Source organism: Drosophila elegans, unplaced genomic scaffold (assembly GCF_018152505.1).
Source record: "Drosophila elegans isolate 14027-0461.03 unplaced genomic scaffold, ASM1815250v1 contig_520, whole genome shotgun sequence".
Classification (NCBI taxonomy): Eukaryota; Metazoa; Arthropoda; class Insecta; order Diptera; family Drosophilidae; genus Drosophila; species Drosophila elegans.
Window position 1 is genome coordinate 2727720 of NW_024545903.1, and position 15787 is coordinate 2743506.

Sequence of the window (15787 nt, forward strand, 5' to 3'; positions counted from 1 at the left end):
TTTGCTAGTATTAATACACTTTCCTTGGCTCAGTACAACAAACAAAAAATCCCTATCTTCCTACTTTTCAATAACCTCATTTGCAAGTCGCCCTCTGTTGGGCACTTGGGAAAGCTCAATTCGAATGTCACATTTGGCCAACGGCATCTGGTCTCCTCCCGCGCAAAATTCTCCGGACCGAAAGCTCCGGCTCCTGCCAACTGTCACCATTTGCCAGCTGGAGCAACAGATGCTCGGCCAGCTGCCAGGACACGCACGTCAACTTGGCCCAAACGCAGGCGCGCTGGCAGGTAAACAAACACCTGTGGGACGCATTCCGTGGATTCGTGAGGTAAACAAGTGAATGGCGCAGAATCGCTAAATGTCAGGGCAGGCGCACAGCGTCGCTAGAAGAGTGCAGCGAATGGCCAGGGTGGCCACTCAGGGGTCGTCCCTTTCTGGCCAACGGACTTCACGTTGGGGAGCTTTAAGCTAACCCAGAAACGTCAAAGAAACGTCAAAACGGGCCACGACAGTGTAGAGAGAAAAGTTTTCGCTGGCCAACAACACACACACACCGAAAGTAGCAGGGTCGCGCGAGAAAATTGCTGGAAAAAATTCATTGAAAAATCGTGAAAAGTGCCACAAAGAAAATGTTCTGTGCCTGAGGGACTGTGAGAGATATAGAGCCGCATCTGAAGTGGATCCAGTGACGCCGCGGGTGTTATGCTACCGGATGGCCAGTTCAGGTGGCCAAAACCGAGCTAACGGGATATGTGGTGCAAGCGAGTGCGTGTATGCGATAGCGAGTGTGTGAGTGTGAGTGCAGCTGCAAAGTAGGCTAAGAAAATCGCATCGCAGCCTGGTATTTATGTCGCGCTCCCGCTCGATCGACCTCCATCAATCAGCAGTTAGTGGATCATTGGAATCAGAGAAGGATCATCGGCATCGCGGGGAATCATGGCCTGGTCGCGACTCCTGGCCTGGTGGCGCCTCTGTTTGGGCCTGCTCTCCGTCCTGGTCTGTTTGGCCCCGTGCGTCAATCTGCAGCCAGCCGAGAACATCAACTACAATCTGTGAGTGCCCGCGGCAATTTTCCATTTTCCGGGCCTTTCCCCACTCAACCATAATACCCGTTTCGACTTTTCCAACTCCAGCGTTCATTCGTGGGCCGACAAACTGGGCACGGAGCTGTTTCATCTGGGCGATTTCATCACCAGGCGCAAGGAGGTGCAAGAGGTGAGACGAGAGCATTTTATCGATTTTTCCGCCGCTCCGTTTTTCCCCATTTTCCGTTTCCCATTTACCACCCTCCCCCCTCTCTATTGCCCCCCCGCTGTGTGTGTTTTCGGTTCTGTTTTTGTGCGCTCCTTGTTGACGTCTCTCTGAGGCTGAGACTTCGGCTCCGAATTTGGGTTAAAGGCTGCCCGAGCGGCAATTATAAAAAATGTAAAGCAGAAGCCAGATGGCAAGCTGTAAGGCAGTAGGTCGAAGACCCAATGCTCTAAAAATCTAGGCAGTAGACAGTAAATTAGTTATTTCAAACTCTATTTAAATGGTTTATAAACCAGTGAGGTTGTTTAAGTTGAATTAAACCGTAGTGACACATGATTAAAGAGCTTTTTAATTGAAATTAGTATTAGTATCTACTGGCTGATTTGTAATTTACTCAAGTCGGTAAACGTTATCATATAGCTGCCATAGGAACGATCGAGTTATAAAGCTGAATGTCATAATAGCTCAATGTTTGTTAAACATATACGCATATAAATCGAAGATGTTTTAAGAAATATTTAATTTTGCAATAGCTGATAAGGTATATAAACTTTGGCTGGCCAAAGTTTTCTTTTTTTCTTGTTTTTAAAAAACCAAGTTTAGTTTCAAAAGGTTTACATATAATTAAATATTCTGCAATGCTCAGTTAAAAATGAATATTAAACAAATATAAGTGCTTAATAGATGGTTTTATATTAAGTTGCCGTTTTATGAGCAAGGGTATCCATGTAAGCACTGAACCAGTAAATCATAATGTGTAGGCGACTTTCGGTCGCCATTATCTCCATTTGATGTCAGTTGCTGTCCGGCACAGCTGGTAATTTATTTTTAGGCATCGCAATTGGATTACAAATTAAATGTTTGTGCCTCATGAGTTATAACCGCATGTGCGCCAACTGTTTATAATATTCTATATGCATGTACATATATGTGTTAGCCGATGGGCCCTTTGGGACCTCTAAATGGGCCTTACGGGGTGGTTCCGCTTACGCTGCGTATACGTACTTTTGGTATGACAATGGTATGGGGAAATAATGAAATAATGCTTTTCTTCTTGTAACATTTGGCTAATATATTATTGATGTTCACACAGAGTTTCAAGGATGCGAAAGTCGTTTCGCGCAATGGCGCCTCCATCGTCGATTCGATGGCCAAGGAAATCGAAATGATGATGGACCTAAAAGTCAGTGCAGTGAGGGTAAGTACACCCCCCATAACTTGTCATATAATGTCTATTTAAATACTGTGTTACCTTTAGCGCATTATGGACACGGCTGAGAACACGGCTCTGTCGCATCAGAACGATATGGCGGACAAGATGTTCTCCTACTACAGTGCCAAGGAGATGCTGGAGCCCGGCGATCCCGTACCCCCCATTCCCACCCCGGCGCCAGATATGGATAAGGATATAGGCGAGCCGCTTATCTATGTCCAGCCGAAGGTGGTGGTGCTGGAACCGCGTCCCGAATTCCACAACACTCCGGTCAACTTCAGCGTCAGCTCGGTCCACGTGCCGGTCAATGTGTTCGATCGAGGTTTGGAATAATACTCATCACTATAATCCGTATACCTCTTCTCTCCGCTCTCCACCTATCTCTTTCTCTCTGTATTTCTCTCTCTTTCGCTCTACGTAATTGTAACCGTATTTGTCGCCTGTGTGTGTTATCTTTATTTGACGACCCTGTTTTTTATTCTGTTGCGGTCGAGTTTGGGGTACTGAGATTGTATTTCAATTTCAAAAAATATATTGGCGTTTCCCAAACGAAATTAACATTCTGGCAGATCATCAATTTTGTTTTACGTTGAGTTAAGAAAAATCATTCATTGGTATATAATTGTTAATACAAAAAATATTAACAGATAATAAATTAAACCTTAAATCTTCAATTATAATATATATAAGCACCCCAAACTCGATCAAACAGGGTTGTATTTAATGCTTTTAAGTCAAACACGAGCTGTAAACTAACGAAACACTCTTCGTCTCTGTCTAGCTGCCAGAAAGTAGAATTTTAAAATCGCCTCTAGCTAGCTCGCTCTCTATCTATCTCGCTCACTCGCTCCTTAGCTTTTGCTAGATCGCTTGACCGTAAAATTTCATTTTTTCGTATGCCATATAAACTTTATATTATAATACAAAATGTATAATATAAAGTCGTACGCTGCGCCTCCTTTATATTTGTTTTTGTTTCGATTTTCAAACCGCTTGCGTCAATGCGTGCGAGGGACGCGTGCACACGTCAAGCAGCGCATTGCGCCGCCCGGCCCACCCACAACTGTACCTAATGACCCGCCGACATTGGCAATCCTGCGATAGCTAACAACCGATAGACCGATCTTACCGATAGACCGATCATCCGCCGGGGCCGCTGGCGGTGCAATGCGCACGTTGACGACGCGCTCGCGTTTTGCGCCGGGGAATGCAAAATTGCGAATGCGAATGCTCCACTGCCGACACACGCGGAATGCTTGCCAAAAACCGTATAACACCCAACTTGAGCCACCAGAACACGTACCCAGAAAAACACCTGAGAGCCCGTAAAATAGACTCAACTAGGATTAAGTGCGCGAGCGCAGATCGCAGAGGAGAACTAATCGTGTTTCTTGCTAAATTCTTTCCATTTCTTTTGACATGATCCACACACACACACACACACACCCACACAAAACAACTAAACGATTATCATCATTACATACCCAATTAATACCAATCATACCGATCACACGACACAGCACCGGATGTGATTAAGGCAATTCAGTGGTCGGAGAATTTGGATCAGATATTCCGCGACAATTACAAAAACGATCCCACGTTGTCGTGGCAATTCTTTGGCAGTTCGACTGGCTTTATGCGTCAATTCCCTGCATCGAAGTGGCGCAAGGACGTACCGGTCGATCTATACGATTGCCGACTACGCTCCTGGTACATGGAGGCGGCGACGAGTCCAAAGGATATTGTTATCCTGATGGATGGATCCGGTTCAATGTTGGGACAGAGGCTAGATATCGCAAAGCATGTTGTCAATACAATACTCGATACATTAGGTACAAATGACTTTGTGAACATCTTCACCTTTGATAAGGAAGTGAGCCCAGTGGTCGGATGTTTCGAGGAGACACTGATTCAAGTATATATCGATTTTCTTTTATGCCTCATTTCTCTCCTGATTTTATGATTAACGCCAATTTGATTTCTATCTATCCCCACAACAACAACAAAACAACTAAAACATCACCACCAAATCTGAAATCTCAAACAACACACCCAATTGATGCAATCGAATACGAATACGAATACAAAACACGAACTACCAATAACCAATAACCAACAACCAACTACCAAAATCCCAAACACTTCCGAAATTCATCCAGGCGAATCTGGGCAACATACGTGAACTGAAAGAAGGGATTGAATCGTTTAAACCCAAATCGATTGCCAATTATACCGCTGCATTGACAAAGGCATTCGAGCTATTGGAAGATACCAAGTTGAGTTCGCGCGGGGCGCAGTGCAATCAGGCGATCATGATCATTGGCGACGGGGCGCCCGAGAACAATCGCGAGGTCTTCGAGTTGCACAATTGGCGGGACCCGCCGTACAAGCCGGTCCGCGTGTTCACCTACCTGATTGGCAAGGAGGTGGCCAATTGGGATGATATACGGTGGATGGCGTGCGAGAATCAGGGCTACTACGTCCACCTCAGCGACACCGCCGAGGTGCGCGAGATGGTCTTGAATTACATACCGGTTATGGCCAGGCCGCTCGTCCTGGGCAGGCACGATCACCCGGTGATTTGGTCGCAGGTCTATGCGGACATCGAGGTGGGTAGCGCCCCCCAAGGGGATGCCAAACTATATATATATATCCCCCCAACATTCGGTTAGCAATGTTTTTCCCCAAAAAATACCCATCTTATGTATGTGCGTAGGACACAAAGCTCTCCGACTATCTGTGGGACATCAACCAGTGCGAGTACCAGAAGGCAGACGTCCTCGAGTACTGGCAGGTGCACGACCGGATGCTGGAGCCCAACGAAATGCACCGCCGAAAATACAGACGGATGAAGGAGGTGAGTAACGATTAGTGGTAGGTATACCTATAACATGGATACCCAAAAAAAAGCGTCAGGTTCAAAGTAAATTGGATCGGGTGTAGTAAATTGAAACATGTGCTTTAGATTAAGGTAATTTACTTAACTGAAAAATAAAATTCAATGCTTAAAATTTAACTAAAACTTTTCCAACTCAAATCATAGTGTTTGATTTTATTTTTTTTTTTAACAGAGCAAAGCTTAGACTGAGGAAGTTTGTGTTCATTATCATGCTCTTTTGTAATTGACGGTCTTTAAAAATTTAAAACTGCAAGCAATTGAATCGTTTAGCTCAAAATTTAATTTTAGTTTAAGAAATACACATAGTTAATACAAGTTTAACGTCGAACTTTCTGTAAAAATTATAATAATTACTTATAAGCTCATAGATCAATGTCAAATGTCTTGTTTATCTTTTCAGACCTGGAACCAGCCGGTGGACTCGAATGTATACCAGTTTATGACCACCGTATCGATGCCCATCTACGATCGGCGCGAGAATGCGGTAAGTGAAATTGACCAGAAATCGATCGTGTCCCCTGGCACGGGGGAAAACCTATCGAATGAAACTCTATCAAGCGAGTTAGCACTGCCAAATTCTTAGCGGAAATGAAAGAAAGAAAACTGAAATCAGAATCAGCAGCCGCCGAAGCAGCGACGAATTCATTTTGCCCCCAACTCATTAACGATCGAAGCAAGAAATCGAAATACAGCAAACCAATCTGAACCTATCTATGTAACAACTCACTTTATACTACTACTACTACTACTACTATTACTACTGTATTAATAATTTATGCGTTATATATATAACACACAACTACCTACTACTACTACCAAACTATACACAACTATACCACAGAATATCACCGAAGAAGTTTTAATAAATGAAGCACTCTGGGAATTGCAAACACGTGAGGTACAAACTATAATGCCAAATTCTAACAAATAACAACCAAATCCAAACTTAATAAATTTCGAACGAAATTTTTGCGTATAACGTATTTACTGCTCTTGATGAAAGTTTTATATACGCCAATTAATTGCATATCGTATTGAGCTCTACCTATATACTCGTATATACATTATCCGTATATAAATATCAAAATAAAGTAAACGATTTGTTATACTTTGCGCTACATACATGCATACCTAATCCATATTTAACCGATATATACTATAACTAACTATACTATAACTCGTATATAAATCTAGCTAATATGGTCTAGGACCATGGCATTCTTTAGCAACCTTTTGACATTATAGTTGACCACGTATTGGGTTCAACGCCCAAAATCGAAACCAAATCCAAAAGTATTCTCATGTAATAACGAATTCAATTCGAATTGGTCCAGTATTTAACGATATCTAGATATTGATTTTCTTTATATAACCGTACTTGTAACATTATAATTAATATTATAACAAATTATAAAATTATAGCTATGCCTAGTTGATTACTTAACGTATAAATAGAACATTTTATATAGCATTTTGAGTAGTAGAATTTTCCATTTGTTGTTTTAACTAAGAAAGATTGGGTTGAGCCGCGATCGCCTAGAATCTATACTATACTATATATATAGTGCTAATTGGTAGTCCCACCCTGTCCAAAACAAAAAACCCCCGCCCCCTCCCCTAACGAATAAATGTTAGCAACCATTGATGTTTAGTAAGTACAATCATTGACAAAGCAAAAGCGAAAAGCAAGCAAAAATCGGAGAAATCCTAGGCTACTACTGAGGACCTATAGAGCACACACTATAGAGAACAACCACAACAAATCAATTTCTATATATAAATATAAACCAAAGACACATCTCAGCACCTCCCAAGCGAGGGGGCCCGATTCCGCTGGAGTTTTTATACCCTTCTGCTGGACAGGATGTACACACATACATGGTAGGGCCCAGATCAGATAGGACCAGGATAGGACCTTATACGCACCCCGCCGCGCTTCCCGCCCACCGACACCGCCACGCCTCCAACTCAACCTCCCCCTTTAATAACCCTATTTAAGTTGCTTTCGTTCCTAGAGATTGATTTATTAAATACTACAAATACAAATTCACAGCTCATTAATCTTACGACCGATATAAATCCGGCTGCGAAAATAAACCTTCAAGTTGTGAGTAAATTGTATCTAAATCAAAATCAAAAAAAAAACAACAGCAAAATCTAATAAAATGCAAAAGCCCATCCTAAATTTATCACTTTCGTTTGTCTAAGCCGCATGCGTGACTTGATCGAAATTGTTTGTTGCCTTTTGATTTCCGCCTGAGTTCTTGAAGCACTGAAGAGATTTGATTTTTATTTTCCTCCGTTTTGTGTAATGCCTACTTTAATCCATGCCACCAAACCCCCGCCCACAGCCAAGATGCAATAAATTATGATTTCTTAGCCAGTCCGATCAAGTGCTTGGTACTAACCCGAATGATTTATTTCTGCAATCCTAGACTAAGATCTCTACGGCACTTTCTCTCTCTGTATCTCTGTGTGTAAAGCTTCGCCAAAACTGATCGATCGGTGATCGAATCCTTTGTCTGTGCTCCTCCCTGTAACTCCTAATCTCTCTCTGGCAACTGGTATCTTGTAGATTCCCTGCCACCACCCAAAATGTTTATGTGAAGGGTATAAAAACTGTGAAAATATACACACTGCCAACACCGAAACACCAACAACGCAAACAGACACGCACAACTGTACTTTCTTCGAAACGAAGGTGCCCTCAACACGTGTAAACAGCTTCTTTCACACATTTTGAGTTAAATCTTTAAACCCTTCCGAAAACCTACCTTTAAAAAAAAAAAGAAAATTTGTAAAATACACTTTCTATTCTCAATTGTTTTTACTACATTCCAAAGCCTCTATCTTAACACTTAAGTTCCACATTTTGTTTCACACTGCCTTCCAAAACTCAACGCTCTCATACGCTCTTAGTACTACTCTGCTAGCCATGTAATTAGCCGCTAAAAACAGAAAAAACGCTTAACTAAATTCTTTGTAAACATCAATACAAGAAAAACAAAAAGCAAAAAAAAAAAATACAAATCTTTGAAACCGACTTTCTTGACTGTACTCGTAAGTTCTTGCGTAGTAAACGATGCTTCTCATATTTGCATTCGACATTGTTTCCGTTTTTATTTACATCTTTGTATTTTTCTTTGAGATGCCTTTAGGCGTTTTGTACTAGCAATGCCATTTATCGAATTCAAATTTCAAATTCATTTTTCAGTATTTGATTATCATGCAAAACCAAAAAAATTTACCTACCAATTCTCTGTACTTGTACAATTTAAAGTCCAATTTGTGTAAATGTTTCGTTTCCACTCACTTGACCCGACATTCCTCTAAATATATCTTAAAACATCTCACGCACAGACTAAAATTGCGAATATACTGGGCGTGGCTGGCACGGATGTGCCCATCAATGAAATCAAAAAGCTGCTATCGCCGTTTACGGTAAGTTAGAAAAAGTTATAAGCCTTACAAGTAATACCCATTTAATCTTTATATCCATTTCTTCGCACAGCTTGGCGTGAATGGCTATGCGTTTATAGTAACCAACAATGGTTATGTACTATTCCATCCAGACTTTCGTCCAATTGTAAGAAATCTTTGTATATGCTCTTTAAAAATATTTGGAATAACCCATGGCTTTTCGTTTGCAGTTCCAGGGCTACATATTAAAGCCATCATACAATAGCGTTGACATGATTGAAGTCGAGCTGTTGGATGACGATCGACCCGCCAGAGACTTTAATCCAGTGCTGATGACGGTATGTACTTTATTGAGCACCCTTAAACTGCGCAAAAAACTTAGCTAACGTATTGAAATATATCCAACAGATAAGAGATTCCATAATCAACCAATCGACTGGCAGCAAATGGATGTTGGTCAAGAATCATTTCGATGAAATGGTAAGTAAAAAATGGAGAAAAAGGAATATTATGGCAACAGTTCAGATACAAAAATGTTCTTTAATCTGAAATATTTTTTTTTTTACGCGACCGTTTTAGCTTAAAAAAAAATACAGAGTAACACATGCCCTCAATTAAAAACGGCAATTTAATAACGTAAAGCTTTTTCCTCATCTCCTCTTTTTGTTGTTTTATCAATTTTAAAAATTCTTGTGATATAAATATTTTTTTACTTACGAAACGTTTTCTTAAAATTGTAAAATATTCATTTTTGATTTTATTTAATTTAAAGAAACGGGTGGCTCGTATAAAGAGACAATACTATTGGACGGCCATCAAGAAGACCCCTTTCACTCTGGTAATTTCCTATCCGGAGCAATATGGCGTGAGTCACATGGACATACGAGCCGACCAAGAGATCCATAGAATAAGCATCAAGGGCACAAACTTACGCAGCGTCTTCAGTGGCAAGAGATGGAAAATACATCCCGATTGGTAAGCTTGGGGAGACTCTTCATAATTCTAGTTTTAGAGCAAGAAGATAAACCGGATACTTGCAGGCTATATTGCAAGCACAGCAACAGGACATTCAAAACGCCAGAGATCGAACTGCTGTACTTTCTCGAGCGAATGTCTGAGCCTGGCTGGCGATGGCCGGGAAGTCGAAGCGCTATGCCCCCGGAGCACGCGGCTGCCATGTTCTGTAAGTATATACATAGTTGCAACCCAGTTTCGGTTAGATCTATTTGCGAAAACTCGACTCGATCGCTTCGATAAGCCGCCGCTTTCCCAGACTCTGTTATGTGTTTTTGTGTTCGATGTGCCAAAAATTATGATTGCGATTTCAATGTTCATGCAAATTCACAGCTAACAACTCATCAACTGGCCGTTATCCATCAATCAATGAAAAAGAAAGCTACTATTGTGAGTAACGAATATTAAAAGTCATCACAGTCACAGTTGTGCACCCACCAAAAAACACACACGCACACAGTAGCACCGTTCTCAATTTTGACCTGCACTTGCACATCCGGCGGAAACGTCCGGTAAACGTAGTCTGATCCTAACTCAACTTAAATATAATAATTCGAAATACACCTGTGAACGGTCTGTACTTTTCGAGAATATCGTATTAAACTTGATCTTAACTGTTGCTTTAAGCCAAAGCACCTAAAAACCTTTAGCAATGGGAATTCTATAGTTCCCCAGCTTTGTCTTCATTGAAGACAATTACTAATAAATTTTACCAAATTAATTGGGCCAGTTTAAGAATCCCATTTGTTTTGAAAACTTTAAATTGGGTTTTCTAATTGAGTAATTATAGTTTAAATAAGCTAGTGTTTAAAATATACTGTAGTTAGCTGCGGAATTTGCACAGTCAAATCGATGCATGTCACACAAAACTTTGTCTTTAAATTTATATTATATACTGCTGCTCACATCAGGCCAGAAATTTTGTGTAATGGTTTCAGAAAACAAAATTTACTAGAGCCAGTAATGCTGCTGCAACCATTACCTTACCATTTTTAATCCATCTTGGATTGTTTTGACCCTTTAAATTTGATTTTCAGGCGATCGGCAGCTCATGCAGGCTCTGGTCTTTGATGCCCGAGTCACCGCGGGCTTCTCTAACACAACCAGTTTCAACTCCAAGGACGACAAGGGGTAAGTGTTGAGGATGGAGGACTTGGGGGACCTCTACAAATGCTAGGCTTGACTCGTCAGACACCCTCAGTACAGTCAACGCCATGCACTCGTGTTAACGCACCGGAAAAGCAGCACATATTAACCGTTTTTTATTTCTGTGTACGCCCTTCTTTTCTCACTTTTATTTGCATTTTATACCGATTTCTTTGTGTCGTCCTTGTCGCTGTCGTTTAATGTATATCTCATAATGAATTTTTGCACCCACCAACCACTCTAATACTACTACTATGTCTATATAAATATGAACTCTTGAATGTCTTCTGAACTTGATACCATAAAACATAATGCCTCTCCATTATGAAATACTAAACCATTCACAATCTAGCACAAGCGCATCAAGCCCAATAGCTGTTCTAATGGGTTTGCTGCCAAGGTAAACAACGATACTCAGTCCTGTTAACTAGTCTTAGTCGCAACTCTATTGTTATTTGAAATATTATGTTGTCTAGTTGTATAACTTAATACATCTGTTTGCACAGAAACGAATTCAAGCAGCGATTTGGAGTCACCGTCGCCTTTTTGGCCACCCACAGTGGCCTCACCCGCTGGCATGAGTTCCATTCGAATGCTGCCGAAGAATCTGGAGTTGGGTAAGTCTGGGGAACTGGGAAGCTGGCAATTTCAGGGGTATTAAACCAATTGGGGCTTGCCACATGCAGCGAGACTTTTAGCCAGAACAACACACGGGCCATAGATGAGATTTGGTATAAGCGTGCCGTGGACCAACATTTTGTGCGGGAGGAGAGCTTCGTTTACTCAGTGCCCTTCGATGCGGGTGGTAAGTTGACAAAAGCTTATTTGTTTAACAAATTTTATAATGAATTTATTCCGTAGAGAGCAACTCAGAGATCCTAGTGACGGCCAGTCATGCCGTTTTCCACAATGAAGGCGGCAAAACTGCCCCGGCGGCAGTTGTGGGCTTCCAGTTTCAACACTCGGCGCTCTACAAACTCTTCCACAACATCACCGGCAATGTGAGTTAATCGATCTAATAGTCAACTCACTATTTACTTACAAAATGTTTATTTAGGCCTGTGCGGTAGATGACAAAGACTGCTATATACTGGACAACAATGGCTATGTGGTCATTTCGACGCGAGTCCACGAGACGGGGAGATTCTTCGGGGAGGTCAACGGAGCGATCATGAAGCGTCTGCTGGAGGAGAATGTCTACAAACAGGTCACCGTCTACGATTACCAGGCGGTGTGCTTCGAGTCCAAGAACGATAACAATGCCTCCAGCATGCTGCTTTCGGTAGGATTGGTTTAATTGATTCACTTGGTAGATACAGTCAAAACTCTATAACTTCAAAACTTACTTGTAGATATTTATATTTTTAGGAAACATTTTTTAGAGAATTAATTATTTTAATTTAGTCATGTCATTTTCTAACTTTGTATTTAAAGAAAATGATTTTGGTCTTTAAAAAAAAGCATTGATCTTATCATTTCTTTACACTCTTTGGATCGATAGAGAACTTTTTAAGATGAGTTAGTTTAATAAACCTTTTCTTAAATCCCCATTTACCTACAGATCACAATGTTTATTTAATTATTATTCAACCAAATTGAATACTTAGTTCGAGTTATAGAGGTTTGACTGTACTTTTTAAGAAGAAGTGCTAATAACCGCATACTTTTTAGCCGATATTCCATCTACTGCGCGTGGGCAAATGGCTGCTGCATACGGCGCTGTGGTATATTGTACAACTGTTGCAGTGGGCGCCCGGAGTGTCCAGCCATTATGCGGACATGTACGGCGACTCCAACGACACGGAGCCACCGCCGCCGGAGCCTCATCCGGAGCACCATGCCCGCAACGGCAATGGGCACGGTAAGAAGGACGAAGACCACTGGCTGCGCTACTTGACGCTCCATCGCACCAGGCTCAAGCCGTGCGACATGAAGCGCGAACTTTACACGCTGTTCAAGGAGAAGGACAACGTTGTCTACAATATGACAGCCCATGCATGTGAGCGGCCATTTGTCGTCCTGCCCATACCGTTCAGCAACCTCATCCTGCTGGTCATCGACCAGCTGTGTCCCAGGGACGGCACCGTCGTCCTCACGGTCAATCCGCAGCCGATCGACTACCACTTTTCGGTCAACGACTCGCTGGCCTGCTACAAGCAGGCGCGCGAGTTCAACCGCATGCGACCCCACAGCTGCATCAGTCGACACGCAAACGTAAGTCCTTGGGGGTTCAGTCCATGGGAGCTACATAGGTAATGGGCGGCAGGGTCTACAAGTGCTAATGAGGTTGCCTCAGTGACACATATAATTAGTAATCTATTTTTAACGAAGCAGGAATTCTTGGCCTAAGTTCAAATGTTATAGCGGCGTTCATTTCGATTTATTTTAATAGGTATTAAAATTGTAGCTCAAATAAAAGGGAAATGGATGTCAAGAAAAGCTCCTTTTCAGCTGAAAATATCTTATTTATAAATGCCCAAAATTAATCAATTTTAAAGGCAAAACCTTTTTTATATTATGTATATTACTGTTTTGTAAATTATCAAAGCTATGCATTTATTGAAATGATTTATTATTTTTAATGCAATTTTCAAAACGTTACTGAATTCAGCTATAATAAATAAATATGTCTTTTAACCAGGACGCAGCTAAGTTTAGCCTTAACTCATTAGTTAAATAAAATCAGTAAGACTTTAAAAAAAAAAAGAATTAACTAACAAAGTTCTACATCAATGTTCTACCATTTTCAAAAGCGCTGGTTTTTCAGCTTAGGCGACCCCAACCAATCTAGCTTCAGCTTTAAACTTATAAACTTTACATTAAAAGAATATATATAGTTGAAATATTAGTTTGGTTTTAGCTACCAATAATCTCTTAAAGAGACTGTAATGCACCTCACTATTTCTCCTCCCGACTTTGGTGAAATCACAATCATCTGACCATATAGTTACTATATTATTATTAAATTAGTATAAACAACAATTTTCTATTCCAGGAAAGCGGCATCAAGCTGTGCGGAAAGGCGTGCTCGATCTACGTGAATCTGGGGCTGCTGCTCCTCTGCCACATACTGAGTCGTTGGCTGTAACGGCGGTCGATTGGTTTAGCTTAGATCTAGGCAATATGTTTTTGTATTATATACGAAGGGCAATCCAGGAGGTGGGAAATTTTTTACTCTAATGCTTGAGCGCAGTTCAATATTTTTGGTCACCTAGAGAAACTTTTCCAAATTAGTTCTTAAGTAGCTAAATACGAGTGTATCCGTATCCGATTCGACCTCTGCGTTTGCTGTCGAGCGGAACGAGCGGACACAGTGAACGCGGACAGTGTGTGCCGCCTATAAGGGACGGGGCGCTGGCTTATTGTAGACCTTCCAATAGACAGGACAAACATATATTTATTGCATACATATATATTATATATACTTAATACGTATAACTGAAAATTCCAACAACGGCCTTAAACGACTTGCAAACCTTCAAATAAGCTGAATGCAAAGCGCCCTCATCTTGGCGACAAAACTTATGGCACACACTGTACCAAATGCCGACTACTGCCCATGGTTATGTGTGTGAGTGAGTGTGCGAGTGTGTGGGTGCGTGTGTCCAGGTGTGCGTGGTGTGTGTGACTGTTAATCCTAATCTAAGAAGGCCACATTTGTAAGTAACAACTAGCTACGAGTTTATGTTTAAAGAACGGATCAAGAAACCTATCGGTAAAGGCGAATAATGGAACCATTTAATTATATATATACACACACACACACACACACACATATATATATACGATAATACGATATATACCTACGAGTACGCCCGGTACATGCTAACTAATTTAAGTAGCTTTTGTATATTTGCTTAGCCTAGCCCAGAGAAAAACTAAACAGAAGTTCAGCCTCGGAGCCTTGGAACACTACATACTTTTATAGACATTCGTTAAAAAATGATGTAAACCACTAAACAGAAACCAAAACCAAATGAAACAAGAAATGAAAAATTAAAAAAAAAGCGAGGAAACCGGATCTAAAGGCATTGTTTTTATATACACTGATGATGACGATACCTAGCATTACCCACAAGTACCTACATATATGAGAAATACTTTTTATTACTAACTACTTGATACGAGCCACAGAACTGAGCCGATGTCAGAGACGATTGAGTAAAAGCAACAGCATCTAGTGACTAAATTATTAATAAAATTACACATTAACATTGACTAGTTGAAATTTACCAAGACAAACTATCGTACATCTAGACAAATTCTCAGCCGAGAGGATATCTCCTCCGATCTCGGAACAGAAATTGCTAAGCTTTAGCCCCACATGTTCCCCATGGTAGTGTAATCAACGTGTGCCATTCGAACTGCCTAGAATTTGTTATTAACTATTTAATACTGAACTCATAAGCGCCGTTTTAGATGCGACTCCCCTCGCAGGTTGTTTCCATTCCTTATTCATTTTGTACATCCCGATTGAGCCCACAAGAATTGAATGTAGGGTAAAGCAATTATCAAACTAATACCAAGCTTGCAGGCCTTTTCACCAGGACACTAAGCCCGATCTCAAGTTAAAACTCTCCTCACCAACAAACAAACGAAACAAAAGAAACAAGAAACAACACACTCGCTGGCAGCCACAATTGTACTACATACATAAACATATTTCGAATTCAATCAAATACAAGTAAAACCTTTGTCTAATGTGCTAAAAGAAGAAACTGATAATAAACACAAAATAATTTCGAAAATCAAAATGATTGTTTTATTTGGCCTTCCAAGGTTATGCTTTAGACAAAATTGGTGATAAGGAATTCAATCCAGTACCAATTTGGTAAGCACTT

General features: G+C 40.9%; 1 protein-coding gene across 9 annotated transcripts; it reads left to right on the forward strand.

The window, feature by feature from the left end:
- Positions 1–515: 515 nt before the first annotated feature.
- Positions 516–15700, forward strand: LOC108136430 (voltage-dependent calcium channel subunit alpha-2/delta-3). Of its 9 annotated transcripts, none has more exons than XM_017257602.2 (24): positions 852–1055; positions 1137–1218; positions 2348–2452; positions 2513–2789; positions 3988–4382; positions 4627–5076; positions 5184–5324; positions 5767–5850; positions 6208–6264; positions 8727–8807; positions 8878–8952; positions 9017–9124; positions 9195–9266; positions 9559–9761; positions 9827–9969; positions 10134–10190; positions 10838–10931; positions 11299–11346; positions 11453–11563; positions 11633–11751; positions 11808–11947; positions 12004–12228; positions 12618–13160; positions 13942–15700. In XM_017257602.2, exons 1-24 carry the CDS (start codon positions 940–942, stop codon positions 14032–14034), a joined length of 3819 nt encoding a protein of 1272 aa, XP_017113091.1. In that variant the 5' UTR covers positions 852–939; the 3' UTR covers positions 14035–15700. The 9 variants fall into 9 exon arrangements, with proteins under 9 accessions (XP_017113063.1, XP_017113083.1, XP_017113074.1 ...); XM_017257611.2 differs by lacking the exon at positions 6208–6264 and adding an exon at positions 7420–7473; XM_017257574.2 differs by lacking the exon at positions 11299–11346 and having other exon boundaries at positions 516–1055; positions 2350–2452.
- Positions 15701–15787: the final 87 nt, after the last annotated feature.